The sequence below is a fragment of the Salmo salar genome, chromosome 12, assembly GCF_965601325.2.
Source record: "Salmo salar chromosome 12, fSalSal1, whole genome shotgun sequence".
NCBI classification, from domain to species: domain Eukaryota; kingdom Metazoa; phylum Chordata; class Actinopteri; order Salmoniformes; family Salmonidae; genus Salmo; species Salmo salar.
The window spans coordinates 38,999,318-39,015,896 of NC_138302.1; the positions used below are offsets into that span (position 1 = coordinate 38,999,318).

At 41.1% G+C, this 16,579-nt stretch overlaps 2 protein-coding genes across 7 annotated transcripts in view; both read left to right on the forward strand.

Moving 5' to 3' along the window:
- The window catches only part of map4k3a (mitogen-activated protein kinase kinase kinase kinase 3a), a 99,713-nt gene extending 92,309 nt beyond the window's left edge, over positions 1 to 7,404 (forward strand). For all 3 annotated transcript variants that reach the window (XM_045691311.2, XM_045691313.2, XM_045691312.2), the window contains 8 exons: positions 17 to 75; positions 396 to 499; positions 3,379 to 3,550; positions 3,720 to 3,788; positions 4,076 to 4,168; positions 4,406 to 4,476; positions 4,617 to 4,672; positions 5,639 to 7,404. In XM_045691311.2, coding sequence (XP_045547267.1) covers positions 17 to 75; positions 396 to 499; positions 3,379 to 3,550; positions 3,720 to 3,788; positions 4,076 to 4,168; positions 4,406 to 4,476; positions 4,617 to 4,672; positions 5,639 to 5,726 — 712 coding nt within the window. In that variant the 3' untranslated portion in view covers positions 5,727 to 7,404. The remainder of the gene's footprint in view (positions 1 to 16; positions 76 to 395; positions 500 to 3,378; positions 3,551 to 3,719; positions 3,789 to 4,075; positions 4,169 to 4,405; positions 4,477 to 4,616; positions 4,673 to 5,638) is intronic.
- Positions 7,405 to 8,181: 777 nt separating this feature from the next.
- Positions 8,182 to 16,579, forward strand: part of LOC106564790 (son of sevenless homolog 1) — a 76,477-nt gene continuing 68,079 nt past the window's right edge. For 3 of the 4 annotated variants that reach the window (XM_014131167.3, XM_014131168.3, XM_014131169.3), the window contains exon 1: positions 8,183 to 9,216. In XM_014131167.3, the coding sequence (XP_013986642.1) occupies positions 9,130 to 9,216 (87 nt within the window). In that variant the 5' untranslated portion in view covers positions 8,183 to 9,129. Of the gene's footprint in view, positions 9,217 to 16,579 lie in introns of all 4 variants that reach the window. The other variant, XM_014131166.3, reaches the window with a different exon arrangement.

Sequence of the window (16,579 nt, forward strand, 5' to 3'; positions counted from 1 at the left end):
TTATTGTGGTTTTTAGGAAATTTTCCATCTCCAATAAGATTCCTGACACCAAGGGATGTCAGAAGTGCTGTGTGGGTGAGTAGACATGGACATTCTCTTTTTCTCTCTCTCTCCCCCTCGGTTTTCCTCTCTTTCTACATCCAACCCCTTACTTTCCCACAAGTTACTACGTCATCTTGCTACAAGATTGAGAGTAGTTGCTACACTGTGTTTTTTAGATGCATCACTTCACTACATGTAATAATCACAATACTTTTCCATTCCCCTTATAACCCATTATGATGACATCCTCTTCATCTGAGTACCAATAGTACAAAGGTCTTTGAAATACATTATTGTGGTCACAGCTTAGTATAATTGACAACCCCAGCTGACTATCAACTATTCCCCCTTAGTGAGAAACCCTTACACGGGCCACAAATACTTGTGTGGGGCCTTCCAGTCCAGTGTGGTCATGTTGGAATGGGTGGAGCCCATGCAGAAGTTCATGCTTATCAAGGTAAGAATTTTTGCATCTGTGTGCATTTATTTAGCCATCTCTTTGTGTTTGCCAGGCTCACGGTTGACTCTCCAAACCTTTGAGGAGTGCTGACAGCCCATGTCATAGTTATGAGGTTTCAACCAAAAACAATAAAGCATTGACGGTAGCTATGCTAAGAGCCTCCGGGGAAGACAATCCACAACCGTCCGCTAACTGTCCTGTCAAATGGAGGTGTTTGAGATATGCTAAGAGACATCCCTTTACTTTGTAGCCTACATGCCCATGGAGGTGTTCGGGTTTGAGATAATCATGCCAACATAGACTAGGCTACCCTTACTGTGTAATCTACAAGCTAATGCTAACTCTAGCCATAATTTTAGATTAGCGTGCTAGAGTCTAGATCAGGGAGTTTTTAGGTCAGTCAGGATAGTAGAGTTGACAAGGTGCAATTTCGAAATTTGATTGTGCGTCAGCAGTTTTTCTCTTATGTCAGTCACTGTCAGCAAACACATTTTTCGATTGCTAAAGTTAGTTTAGCAGCCAGCTACTAAACTTGTTATCGTGATCGAAATACCGGTCGGGGGCCCCCATTGATTTTGTTAGTCTCACTTTATCATATTAAAAACTGCAAACATTTCTCTCCACCATATGGAAAAATGTGTAGAATTGCAGGAAATTAACTGTAAAACAACCAATTTTCTTCTCCACCCCATGACAAAATTAGTAGAATTGCAGGAAATGTGTTTTAAAATTGCTAAATCTTCTTTCCACTCCATTGCAAATGTATAGAATTGCAGCAAACTTGCATTAAAACTGCACCACGAAATTAACTCTAAAACGTAAAAAATATTTCTTGACAGAAGGGGGTCACTCAAATGTTTTGATGTCAATTAGCCTATCAGAAGCTTCTAAAGCCATGACATCATTTTCTGGAATTTTCCAAGCTGTTTAAAGGCGCAGTCAACTTAGTGTATGTAAACTTCTGACCCACTGGAATTGTGATACAATGAATTATAAGTGAAATAATCTGTCTGTAAACAATTGTTGGAAAGATTACTTGTGTCATGCACAAAGTAGATGTCCTAACCGACTTGCCAAAACTGTAGTTTGTTAACCTCTCTGGGGCACCTACGTAACAGCCAGTTGAATCCTGTGGCGCGATTTTCAAAACCTTTGAAATGCTATTACTTCAATTTCTCAAACATATGACTATTTTACAGCTATTTAAAGACAAGACTCTCGTTAATCTAACCACACTGTCCGATTTCAAAAAGGCTTTACAACGAAAGCAAAACATTAGATTATGTCAGCAGAGTACCAAGCCAGAAATAATCAGACACCCATTTTTCAAGCTAGCATATAATGTCACAAAAACCCAGAAGACAGCTAAATGCAGCACTAACCTTTGATGATCTTCATCAGATGACAACCCTAGGACATTATGTTTAACAATACGTGCATGTTTTGTTCAATCAAGTTCATATTTATATCAAAAACCAGCTTTTTACATTAGCATGTGACGTTCAGAACTAGCATACCCCACGCAAACTTCCGGCGAATTCACTAACAATTTACTAAATTACTCACGATAAACATTCACAAAAAGCATAACAATTATTTTAAGAATTATAGATACAGAACTCCTCTATGCACTCGATATGTCCGATTTTAAAATAGCTTTTTGGTGAAAGCACATTTTGCAATATTCTAAGTACATAGCCCAGCCATCACGGGCTAGCTATTTAGACACCCGGCAAGTTTAGCACTCACCAATATCAGATTTACTATTATAAAAGTTTGATTACCTTTTGTTGTCTTTGTCAGAATGCACTCCCAGGACTGCTACTTCAATAACAAATGTTGGTTTGGTCCAAAATAATCCATCGTTATATCCGAATAGTGGCGTTTTGTTCGTGCGTCCCAGACACTATCCGAAATGGTAAATCAGGGTCGCGCGCATGGCGCAATTCGTGACAAAAAAAATCTAAATATTCCATTACCGTACTTCGAAGCATGTCAACCGCTGTTTAAAATCCATTTTTATGCCATTTTTCTCGTAAAAAAGCGATAATATTCCGACCAGGAATGTCCATTTAGCTAAACAGAGGAAAGAAAACAAAGCTTTCGGTCGACGCGGGCACGAGCCTGAGTCTCACAGTACTGTAACCAGCCACTACCCAAACGCGCTACTTTGTTTCAGCCAGAGCCTGCAAAGCCACGATTCAGCGTTTTGCCGCCTTCTGAGAACCTATGGCAGCCGTAGAAAGTGTCACGGGACAGCTAAGATCCTCACTCTTCAATAAACAGAGACAAGAAGAACGACACCTTGTCAGACAGGCCACTTCCTGCATGAAATCTTCTCAGGTTTTTGCCTGCCGTATGAGTTCTGTTATAATCACAGACACCATTCAAACAGTTTTAGAAACTTTAGGGTATTTTCTATCCAAAGCCAATAATTATATGCATATTCTAGTTACTGGGCAGGAGTAGTAACCAAATTAAATCGGGTACGTTTTTTATCCAGCCGTGTCAATACTGCCCCCTAGCCCTAACAGGTTAACAAGACATTTGTGGAGTGGTTGAAAAATGAGTTTTAATGACTCCAACCTAAGTGTTTGTAACCTTCTGACTTCAACTGTATATCGTACATGTTGTCAATAATACTTTGATTGTAAGCCAACCCCATCTGTTTTTACTTTGTGGTTGCGCGCGCATCGGTTTTGTTGGTAAACACCCCACCCATCTACATGCCTAATGCTAACTCTCCTCTACTCCCAAGAACATCAAATTTGAGATTAGCATGCTAACATGCTAGTCTAGACCAATGTATCATAATGATAATGCTAACCCTCTCTTTCTAACATTGACATAGCTAATGCTAACCCTCTCTTCCTAAGAACATTGACTTTCCTCTGCCCTGCCCGATGGAGGTGTTTGAGATGCTTGTGGTGCCTGAGCACCAGTACCCCCTCATCTGTATGGGCGTCAGCAAAGGCACGGAGCTCAACCAGGTAGTACGCTTTGAGACGCTGGACCCCAACACCGCTTGCCCCTGGCTCAAAGAGTCCGGTAAGGTCTCATTCAAAGACTGACCTTAACTCCTCATTGACATAGACTTGACACAACTCTAGAGAAAATATAGTCCTATTTGATTCCATTCATAATGGAAAATGTTTGACGCTAATAAAGCAACAGATTAAATGGTTAGTTGACGTTTTTATGTTTTATCTCCTCCTAGACACTCCACAGACCTGTGTTATCCATGTGACTCAACTGGAAAGAGACACCATTCTTGTCTGCCTGGATCGTGAGTCTAGCAGCATGTCTTGGCTATCCAAAAATCTGATTTGCATTGTAATATTATCTATTTAGATTATTCATGCATTGTATGTTCATTGTATGCATTGCTAATAACATAATCACAATATATTAACAGTGTATCATGTTTTATCACTGAGCAGTCCTTTAAATGAGATGGAGGGAAACTCACCTGAATAGCCACCAATGTGTTGCACCCCGGCTGGGTGGACGGCAGCCATTTTGTGCCTGAATGTCTTCAGTTTCTTGTAATAGCATCATTGTTTAACTCCTCAGGATCCATTAAGATTGTGAATCTGCAGGGGAGGCTGAAGTCCAGTAGAAAGCTTTCAGCTGAACTGACGTTTAATTTCCAGATTGAGTCGATAGGTAATCGCCCTTGACCCCTTTGCTAGAGTTTAGCCAACACACACACACACACACACACACACACACACACACACACGCACACACACACACACACACACACACACACACACACACACACACACGTATCAACAGCTATAGAATGGAGAGCAGAGTATCACAGTCATGTTATGATGAATGACATTCTGGTAAAATGTAGAATTTTTCATATGGTATATTAAACATCCATCTTTTCCACAGTCTGCCTTCAAGACAGTGTTCTGGCTTTCTGGAGACATGGCATGCAAGGACGGAGTTTCAAATCTAATGAGGCAAGTTATGTCAATGCCCCGGCTGATGCAATAACTGTATATAACAATAGTATTTCAACTGTGTATTGTTGTTGTAATATGATGACTATGATAATGACTGCGATGACGTGAATATTAGATCCTGTCCATATTCCCACCAGATTACACAGGAGATTTCCGACAACACCAGGATATTCCGACTCCTAGGATCAGACAGGTGAGAAATCCATTTTTAGATTGAGGCTAAATCCGTTTAGCAGGGATCATCAACTAGATTCAGCCTCAGGACTATTTTTTGGGGGGGAAGCGGATGGTCAGGGGGCCTGGAACATAATTACAAAGAATTTGTGAACTGCAAATTAACTGCAAGAAGCCCAAACGGATAGAATATGTGACTAAAACATAATCATGTCAAACTTTGCTTACATTTGTATACGATCACATACTGTATGTCTCTCTATTATGCGTGGGAATACTTTGGAACAGATTTCCAAAATTAGAATCACTTGGAGCTGATTTGCTGGTGTTTTTACAGTCTTTTATGTCCGACAATAAAATAACACATTTAAATAAGCATTTTTTTATTTTATTTTTGCTCATAAAACTTGCAAATAAAATCACCACCATTTGGGGAACCCTGTGTTTAGTGTTGTGGATACAAATTAATTTGGCGACCCCTGCTGACATGGGTACGAATCCCCTCTGTCCTTCTCATCGATCTGTCCCTCTACACATATCTCCCTCATTTCTGAATGTGCTGTCAAATGAATAAATAAAAATATGCAAGGTTAATATATATATATATATTTAAGTGCCTCGATTATTGCATGTAAAAGCTATGGTGGCGTTCCAGATCTTATTTTTTGCAGTCGCATCTCAGAAGATTGCTATATCTTTTTCATGCAGTTCATGCTATGTTTAACACTTATCCAAGCATTGTGAGATCTGATCGTCTGTGCCATCGAGACTGAAGTCGGTCTGCGGCCATAAAGTGACTTAGGGCTGTTCAGGAGGATGTAACAATATAAAATGTTCAGATAGAAATGTATTGTGTAGAACATATATGATTGTCTATCAAATGGAATAGGTACAGTATTTGGGCCGGCTCTATTCATTTTATTATCTGCAACATTCAGAACATTTCACATCACTGAATACACCCCTGTTGTACCTTTGATTGCAGGGTTGTGGTGCTGGAGAGCAGACCCACAGACAACCCTACAGCACACAGCAACCTATACATTCTGGCTGGACACGAGAACAGTTACTAACCACCCTGCGCTCTGGGAACCAGGGTCCTGTTCAGTAGGCATAAAACTTTCTGAAACACAGTGATACTGGGATGTACAATCTGAACCTGTCCAATAAGAAACCTTAGTTTTATTGTCGGTTGCAAAACATTTTTCCATTGTATGCCTTAATGAACATGGCCCAGGATTGGTATCAGTTACATTTTAAGAGGTTATAAATCTGAATGAAATTCATTCATTGAAAATTGCAATTAGGTTTATTTTTCTATTCATAAATTGGAATTCATGTCCTGAAATTAAACTATGGAACTGACCCCATCCCTGATGGGAACAGAATATGATGAGGAGGACATGTCTGACTCTGCATCTGAGACCAAGGAGTTGCAATCGGACCATTCGTCGAGCAAGCGACCTTGGATGTGTCCGGTTTTTAATTGAACCTTATGATTTTAATTTAAAGTCGACATTTATAGTAACACAAACCCACATTCCTGGATGTCACACTATTTCAGTATTGACCAACTTCTGAGCGCATCCATCCTTACCTAACAAGTGCTTGACCAATGTGTTTGTAATTAATGTAAATAGAATATTGAGGTTGTACACTATAAATATGTCATGTAGATAACCATGCTGCATATATTTTGTACAGTTGCCCCCCAACTTGAGAGATATAAAGAGTTGTTGCCTAATCAATGTGGGGTACTGCTTTTAAGGGCTTGTCAACTAATGTAATTTTACAAAACTTAGTGGTAGGATGTCAAAGAGCAAAGTGTCTGTTCATTTTGATCATGCGTTGCCTTTTTTTAATATGTTAGACTCATTTTGATATGAAGCCATATGCAATGTCATTTTATTTTCCACACTTTAATTCCAACCCCATAGAAAGTTGTCAATGCTCAGATATGCACTGGTTGTGAAATTTTGCACATAGTTGTACGCAATAAAACACTTTATTCTTACATTTAATGTATGGTTAAGTTGTGCTTATAACAAAGTATCTGCATGAGTGCATTAGAATACATCATACTACACACTTTAGATGTAATCTCAGACAAATTTAACCAGGCAATATACATTTTTTTTTTTACATATACGCCAAGCTATTGTTAAAACTGCAGTCAAACTGAAGAGACTCTGGGCAGTCGTACCATCTTAGAATCCTTTTCCTTATGGTGGCCAATGAGTTGAATGTTGAATGTTTGCTAAATTGCATTGTTCATATTGTTTGTTCTGGTGTTTGGGCGTCATAGTAAGACCTCTACCTCATGCATTGGGGAGTCAATGGGAATATGTGGGGCCAAATTGAACATGTAACACTAAATGTCCCTTGCTGACCCTGTGCCCCGGGGGGGGTCGGATCTTCTGACTTGGTTTCTTTCCATACAGCTTTTGTGTCATGTAAATACAGTAAAATAAAATTGCTTAATTGTGCCTGTACAACTGCTAATATTTGAACATGTTACATATTAAACATTTTAACTCATGATGGGCTAAATTGATTGACTGATGAGCCATAGGAAGCCTGTTTTTTTCTCCAAAATTTTAGACGGTATGATAAAGTATAAGGATCTTCTCACTTGGTTTCTTTCCATATTGCTTTTGTTTCATGTAAATACTGTAAAATAAAATTGATTAATTTTGCCTGTACAACTGCTATATTTGGACATGTTAAATATTAAACATTTTAACTCATAAAGGGATACATTGATTGACTGATGAGCTATAGAAATAAATTAAATAATATAAAGCAATACAAATAAGAAAGCCTAATGTTTTTCTCTCTGACATTTTAGTGGGTATATGTATTTTTAAGCTTATTAAACCTATTGAATAATTTATGCCAAGATGTAGATGTGTATTTTGAACATTGGGAATACTTACTATACCATGAACTGCCCCACCCAATTAGTTAGTGGAGGTATCTGCTTTGGGAAGTCTCCACAAAAAGATGAGTGCTTTCCATTATGTTTTCTCTGGGCTCTGTTAGTCAAGTCTGCGACCTCACCGCGTGAGCACAAAACTAGCACTAGTTCACATGCATCGTTGGTATATTTGAAGTTTCATGTTTTAATGTCACATGCACAAGTACAGTGAAATGCCTTTCTTGCAAACTCAACCCAACAACGCAATAATCCAGAACAATGTATTACTAGAAAAAAAGCACAAGGGAAATAATAAGAAATACACAAAGTAATTAAGTAAGCATACTATATACAGAAAATATTTGTAAAGGCAGTTCCAATACTATATGTACATGTGCAGGGATACTGGAGTGACGGAGGTAGATATGTATGGAGGTAATGTGACTAGGCACATTGAGTATGCAATGGTTTCAATTGATCTTCCTCATCAAACGATATTTTTCATGCTATCGTTTAATCAATTATTGCTCTCGGTTTATCCAGATTGTATACAGATCAGCGAATGTGGGCAGGCGCGATGATTATCGAAAACAAGCCCTAACGAAGTCATTAGCTATCCTCTGCGCCTGTGCAATTCTTCTACCAGCAACTGCACCCGACCCGAGTCATAACAATCGTCTAAATAAATAATTTTGACTAAAGGTAAACTGGTAATTAAAGCCAGCCTTTGCGTGGATTCTTGGTTTTCTCGATAACCAAACAAAAAGCTAAATAGTCCGGAGACATGTTTTGGAAATGATAAATTCATTGAGGATAACACGGTTATCAATATCCACTCTGCCGAAGATTCGGTGAAAATGGGCGATTATGTACCGAAGAGGTTTTTTTTGCCCAAAATATAGGGAATGATTCAACTGGCCGAAAAGGACGAACAGTATCGCATTTCCCGAAACGTGAAGTGACACATTCACTCCCAAGTTGGATACTAGCTAATCAGCTACGCCACTGTCCACATATTGCTAGTTCATCACTACTAACAACCATCATCCGATTCGGATCGATCGGCTACGGCTAGTAACATCACCAGCTCGGCTGTTAGCTAGCTACTACTAGCTTGCTAAATTAGTTAGGCTAACGTTTGTTGCCACCAACAACGTCAGTTCGGAACTTGGAATAATTTCCATCTGCCAACGCAACGCAAGCTTGCTAGTTAACGTTTGAAGTATCGTTTGGTTCGTGAATTTTTGCTTTTTTAAACTCTCGGTGTCCGAAAGAGCAAGCCTGTTAGCTAACGATAGCTACTTGCTTCGGCAGCTGGAGACGGCTAGCTAGCAGCTATCAAAATCTGTACACTGCCGATGCAATGGTCGCATTGTTAACTGTTTTGGTAGAGGAATACTCATTTGGTGGATATTCTGAGGCAGCGGGCCGCACAGAATATTGCACCTCTCAGTTCCAACCACAGGCCACACTATATACTGTTTTGATGTGAAAAGTGGCCGTGAACACACATCGCTCACTGGCTGCAAGATAGCGCACGAAGACGGGCAGCTGAAGCCATGCAAGCGGCCCAGGTTCAGTACGACTTTTTCAGCGAGGAGAACGCACCGAAATGGCGGGGGCTATTGGTACCCTCCCTGAACAAGGTAGGCTAGGAAGTTGGCAGGTGCCAAGCGAACAAACTAACGTTAGACGGCGAGGGTATGCATTACAAGCAAAGTAGCTATTGTTAGCTAACGTTCATTAGCTACCTTAAAGTGTGTTGTAGGAATTGATTTTTGCAACGAACAACATTTGATGGTGCCACGTCAAAACACACCATGTTGCCAGTGACACATGGTTTGGTTGGTCAAATCACATTTTATTTGGTACATACACGTATTTAGAAGATGTTATTGCGGGTGTAGCGAAATTATTGTGTGTGCTAATAGTACCAAGATAACATTGTATATCGACTACTGTTAGCTAGCCCCGCTAATTATTGGGGTGCACCCGTGGGGGCGCGATGCTTCTATATGACACACACAGCCCTATGTTTGACTCGTGGTTTTGTTTGATTCCCACACCTAAACTCGAATGCCACTAGTTCCCCATCCATTACACCATTCCTAAAAATGTCCCCTTTTATCTGTATCTGCTATCTCAGCGTCACTGTATGCACATCTTGTCCACAGTGTCAGTTTGAGTGTGACGGCACTGGAAGCTTCTGTACGCTGTCACGCTAACAGAACGCCCCCCCCCCTCGGCAAAACTGCATCACTTTTTCCTAAGCTAAGGGGTCCATAGTAACGTTGAAACTGGGCCCTCAATTTCAGACATAGAATAAATAAAGTACTTGCTAGCAGCAACCCTGAATATTGTAGTACTAATCATCATCATGAAACGAGTCATTTGTTTGTTCTTGTCCCCGAAGGCAGTTTTGGAAATTCTGTGATGGTGGACTGTCATAGCCTATCCATGACCAATAAATGACTATTTGACCGTTTACATGGACAACATCATTGACACTACAGTAGTTGTTGCTAGATTAGTCATAAGTATTTATTTAGTTGTTGTTGTGATACTCTGCCTTACTCTACCCCCACCAAAGAAAATAAGAACATGCAAATTGCACACCTAGACTTGCCAGGTATTTAAAGAGAAGTTAGGTTTTGAAACATAACATGGGTCACAGCTCATCAACATTGACGCAGCACCTTTTTTCAAAGTAGGTTCTGACTCAGTCTTGATATTTTGGGACACCCTCATATAGTCTCATGAAGGTGGTGGCCATGTTTTGGGTGATTTACAGACTCGCTGCTGAGTGAAATTGTTGTTATTGATCAAACATATCAGCCTTTGGGGTGGTTTGAAATAACATGTCTGATGTGGGCAAATTTTAGTGACACACCACACACTTTGCCTTGGTCAACACAGAGTGAACACTGACTAGCGCCTCTCTGGTTTGCGTGTGTGTGTTGGTAAATAGAGGCCTATAGCTGGCGTGAGGCGATTAGGGTGGGGTTTTTCAGCAAGATGCTGCAAGCAGGGGAATGCCGAGTCAGTGAACGAACTTCAGTCACAGCTCTCAAGTGAGATGTTACAATAACAGTTGAGCAAATTTTCTTTTTTGTTCACCCCAGTGCTTTCTTAAGATGAGTGTTGTCAATGACTTGCATATATTTAGTTCACGACAGCCTAGACCTTGCCCAAGTTTGTGCACTGTAACATTCTTAGTTAAAACCACTCCAGACTGACCAACTTAGGCCTAAACAGAAAAACTATTAGGCCTATATAATGGTAGTAGTAAGATGAAAGGACACCTGAATAACAAACACAATAAGTATCCCAATGTACAATGGGAGATTGACATGAAGGGGTAGGCCCTGCCTAAGCCCCTCTGTGTCACGTTGGACCAGAGGTAGTGATCAGGAGAAGAGAATGCTAAGAAGAACCGGAAGAATCAGAACAGTAGGTTAATAATACTGAAACTGAATTCTAGCCTACTGAAAGAAAAACATCCTAATGGACCGGCTAGGACTGAATTATGTAATGATAGTGTGCCGCTTGATATGAATCTGGAAATGAAAATGACCTTTGACATGCCTCGGTTAATCTTTTAGCTAACGCTGCAGAAACGGTACACTGTGAATTATGTTGAGAAGTTGGTCTTATGTGGGAGATTGAATGAACTGTGGAAGAATGCCGCAGAGAAACAGTTCAAGTCTTTGCTCGAGTTCCCACTTTTTTGGATGACTGGCACATGTGGAATCCCAACGAGGGGGGATGGCCTCTGCATTCCTATTGTGTGTAGACTGGCAAGGGCCGGCAAATGCCAAAGTGCGATGATGCCGTAGCAATGCAACGCCACAGGCATGGCAGGAATGTAGCCCAATGCATGAGGTCAGAGCAAGTCAGCCCTTGCAGAAAACAGGAGTGAGAGACAACGAAGGGGGGGTTATAGCCCCAGTGGGTCGCATTAAGGACATTCTTGCGACAAGCTTTTACCCCCTTCTCCTCCAAACCACCCCCATTGGATCCCTCAAGTGTTGCTTTCCCCGCTCAAGCTGTGTCAACAAGTCTAGGAGCGGTTATGGAAGACTTCAAAAGAGCCCCATGGCAAGACCAGCTTCTCCTCATTGAGCCGTTCAAAGTTGACACACCCTCTGTTCACCCTAATGATTTAGCCATTGGCCTATCGGCTTTAAAAAAAAATGGTTACATTTGTCTGGAATGTGCTTGCACAGGGAACTGAGAGAATTTGAAAACGTGCATGCGTTCCAGTGGATGAGCATTGTTCAGATTTCTGCTGTGGAATGAAATGGGGAAATCGGGTTTGTTTTGTCATGCCATTTAAAAAATATCTATTTTCTCTATGGTTCACTGCTCAAGAAATTTTGGCCTGCTTTGCCAAAGCCAAAATGCCAGGTTTGCCAGCCCTGCCAGGAAAAGCTTTGTCAAGAGCAAGTCCTCATTTTAGCCTCCCCACACATTTCCAATGGAGTGAGTTTGCAAAGTCTTTCAAGTTCTCTGCTGGAATTTTTTAACTTTATGCACAGAGTAATTTGTTCATTTTGTGGGGAGAAGTTGTGGTCAGGTTTTTCAAAAAAACAGCTGTAGTCTGTAGAATACCCCCTAATATTCTCCCAGCCCTGCTAAACATCAATGGACATAATCTTAAATTGGGGATGGAAAATGTCACACTGACTCTTCCATATGTACTTACAAAGACTTTTCACATTACAATGGCATTAACATCCAAACATGCTGCATCTTGCCTCTACTCTTGGGCGATAATCAATCAAATGAATCAGTTTAGCATCTGCAATAATCACAATTTTCAAGCGCATATAAACGGTGTGCCCGAATTCCTCTTTCTGTTCCCCTAGTCTGTTTGCTAGGGATGTAATGATTCACCGATATGCATCGGTCCCCGATTCAAATATTTAACATCGGTCCGCGGACCCCAAACCGATCCAAATGTAGCTTGCATCTGGTCATAAAATCGATTAAAACTTTACGAATCATCCGTTCACAATTTTTGGGGAGTTGTATTACATTCTTTCTACCTTCCGAAACTACCTCATCTTTTGTCACAACTGATGTGTCGAACTGCATGTGACTGTTGACAGTCATTGATCTACAAGTTATTTTGCATGCTAAACAACCCCAGACATCATCAGTAGCCTAGACAAACTGTGCTCAGCTTTGGGCACTGACCAACGTGGGGTCGGCGGTCTGTTCCTGATATTGCACCTTCAGCATTCAAATAGTAAAATAGCTTGCGTGATATTAGGCTTTATTAGTTGAGTAAAAATCGATGTGTTTGCTGGGTATTGTTATCTATGCACTGTTGAAAATTGTGTTTTAGGGGAATACAAGTAAGATACCGTAGACAACTCATCTGGATTTACCTGCCGAACAGGGCTTAAAATACATTTTATTTTGATCAAGTCAGCAATAGTTTTGTCTGTATATGGTCATTTTTATATATAAAGGGTAAAGTTGATAATTTCATAACGAGGACCGCAATCCTTTTTGCAAGGCGCACAGCATGGTTGAAGCGAGAGAAGAAAATGTCACTCTCTTAAAAACTTCAAAATGGTCAAAACCATTAGATTTTGAGATGGGGTGAAATCCAAAGTATTGCTATGTCATAGCTAATTAGTAAACGATAAATATCGATACAATACTAGCTCAAACAATTAATCCACTAATTAACTTGTCATTTTAGCAGGTGGTGGTGATTTTTAGAAGTGGGGTTGACAAAAAACAGGCTCCACCCCCCCCCCCCCCCAAAAATAAAAAAATAATCTGATAGTGGTAGTGGGGTGGTAGATGCCTAGTCTCCCTTATGGCTCAGCTGAGGTGCATACATAGTACACCATAGACATACATCATTTACACACAGACACACACAAATCAACTCTGACAGATCCAGCGCAGGGAGGCCCAGCTCATGAGTTCCATCAGCAGATTTTTATTTAGAATGGAAAATGAATGTGTTTATACCACAAATGTTAGTGCGTCGAATTGAATTGATTCGTTCTCCAATCAAACAGAATCGTTTCAAACTAAAAAAGTTTTGTTCCTGTATGTGAAAGATGCACATCCCTACTATTTGCATGTCGTGCCGTGCAGGCCCGCACTGGCTGGGAATGAAATTCCTGGCATTGCTTTGGGTTAGTCTGGCATGCAGGAACCAGGGCCTTCTCTCCACCACACCTACCTGCCTGGGACAGGCAGCTCCGGCCTGGATTCCTTCTGCTCTTTTCCTCCTTTTCCTAAACCCTTAGCCCCTTCTCACATAATTCGCACAGACCTGACAGGACCTGGACAGGTGGAAGCAATATGGTGGAAGTGCTATTGGAGAGCTAGGTTGCAGATTAGGAGATCTGTCTGGTCCCTTCAGTTCTGTTAGGACTCTTGAGGAAAGGGCTATGGGCAAGGGTTGGGGACCGGAGTTGAGCTGGGATTGAGTAGATTGAGGGAGGAGCACCTGGGTACACCAGTTTGGTTGTCATCGGCAACCTCTGGGCCAAGAGTGACACAGGATCAGGTGAAGAGGTCATGTGGGGCTTGGGCTCACAAGGCCACCTAGCACATCTGGAGTCAATTCACTTGAGCTTGAATCGTCATCAACAAACTTGATTCACATGATCAGCAGCTTACTCTGGATTTGAGACTCCCATGCTTCCTTCTAGAATGACACTCAGTCCACTCATAACCTGGGGTTGGAGAGTGACCTTGGATTTGCAACCAAGTATTTCATTCTACTCTTTACTTGACGTTGTCTATCAGAGGACCACACTGCTCTACTACACATGTCTGGAGGTGAGGACACGGCTTGAAGAACAAGGCTTGAAGAACATTTAAAACACACAACACGTTTTGAGTTGAAGTCCACCTTAGGCATTGTTTCTGTGGGGGAGCATTGAGTTGGCCCCCAATTTTCAGTTGTAATAATGAGCCTTTCTTCCAATTTTTCTGGGAGCTTCCCATAACCCTATCCTCCATATATTATTTTGTGTGTCCAGATTTTATTTGCAACTCATTTATTCCGATTATTGTTACCTCATTATAATAGGTTTTAAGACTTGTTTTCACATTTTAGTTTATTTCTCATTTGCCTTCACAAGGAGGCAGAGCAAAGGAAGAAGTCTGATCAAACGGTCTAAAGAATTGCAGCATGCAATGTATTCCAGCATACAGGTTATCTACAAGCAGAGCTTTCTAGTCAATCTTCCATTCCCCCCCCCCCTCCATTGGCAATCATGATGTAACCTAACACGAGCCTTGTGTCAGGCTAGGCTACGTCTTTTACATTATCTCAGGACCTCCTGTTAGACCTTGATCGTTCCCCACTCAAAACACACTTCTGAAAGCACCTACGTATATGCCCACGACAGATGAATACCTCTGTGCGTTCTGACGCGAGGTGAGAAAGGTAGGTAGGTGTGTGTCAGTGACGGTCGTTGCAGTTTAAGATGAGGGAGGATGATCTTTGTTTGCATATTGGATGACTCGTTCATGTTCCATTCACCCAGCTCAATGTAACGTTGATAGTTTTAGGCTCCTATATGCTACTCACATTTTCCCTGTACCCATCATGAGATTGCTTCAACCTAGCCTATGAATCAAAGTTTACAACGTAGGTAAACCAGTCGAGAGAATTTTGAGTAATTAAGGTGCGAGACAGTGACACATTCAATACCGCCTTGCACACTCTTGCCTGTATCTAGCTGATCTAGGGTGTAATCATTAGTCCAACAGTTACAAATGAGTTTCTATTGAACAAATTCAGGTATGTTCATCCCGCTTCCATTTTAAGGAACGTTTTTCAACCGAATCCGCCGGATCAATACACCCCTGATCACACGCAGACACAGTTCACATTCGTAGCAGCCACACAAAAAATAGCATGCTCACTTTGCTCGTTGTATATATAATTCCTTCTCGCAACTATCGACGCGCTTTCCTCCTATCACCTTTTCCCATCGCTTGTGGACTTCAGTGCACAACACATCAGCTGTCTGACCAGGCAAAAAAAACTTTACAAGCCAAACCTTCATATCAGGACCGCTGGCCGCTATACACAGCCTACATCGTTGTCCCGTCATAGTCAACATAGCTGCTAGAACTCACATGTTACTAAACCGGCTACAGTCATGCAATACAATGTACAGTCAGGAAGCAGTTTAGCAGTTACACCGGTGGCTATAAATGAATCAAACCAAAAGCTTGACTTGGAAGAGTTCCAGTGTTGGATAGCCAGTTAGCTAACATGGCATCCCTCTCTGTTTGAGTAGGCTTAACAAGCTAGCTGCATTCGATAGCTAAGTGAAAGTAAAAAAAAACATCCAGCCATATATCCTACTCTCGCTTCTCCTTAATTTTTGAAGAAATTGATGTTCAAAACTGTTCAACTGTCTTTCTTGCTCTGAGTCAACTACTCACCACGTTTTATGCACTTCAGTGCTAGCTAGCTGTAGCTTATTTTTTCAGTACTGGAGTCATTCTCTGATTCTTTAATTGGAAGGACAACATGTCAGTTCATGCTGCAAGAGCTCTGATAGGTTGGAGGACGTCCTCAGGAAGTTGTCATAATGACTGTAAGTCTATGGAAGGGGGTGAGAACCATGAGCCTCCTAGGTTTATATTGAAGTCAGTATACCCAGAGGAGGACGGAAGCTAGCTGTCCTCCAGCTACACCATGGTGCTACACTACAGAATGCTGTTGAGGCTACTGTAGACCTTCACTCCAAGACAGTATTTCGTTTTATTTCTATTAAATTCACTGAGGAGGATGGTCCTCTGAGGAGCCATGTGTGTGTAATGGAGGCATTAGAGAACATTCAGGCTTTATAGACCCAGTACAGCAACCTCTGTATTTCCATAGAAGATGGGCATTTTCTTTGCCTTGTGATGTGAGAAGATTGCACTTCAGCTGCAGTACGGTTTTCGCCACGTTCCGATTCTCTGCCTTTCTATCTGAAGTTTTGTCACTTGGTCACTTCCTTGTTGAATTGG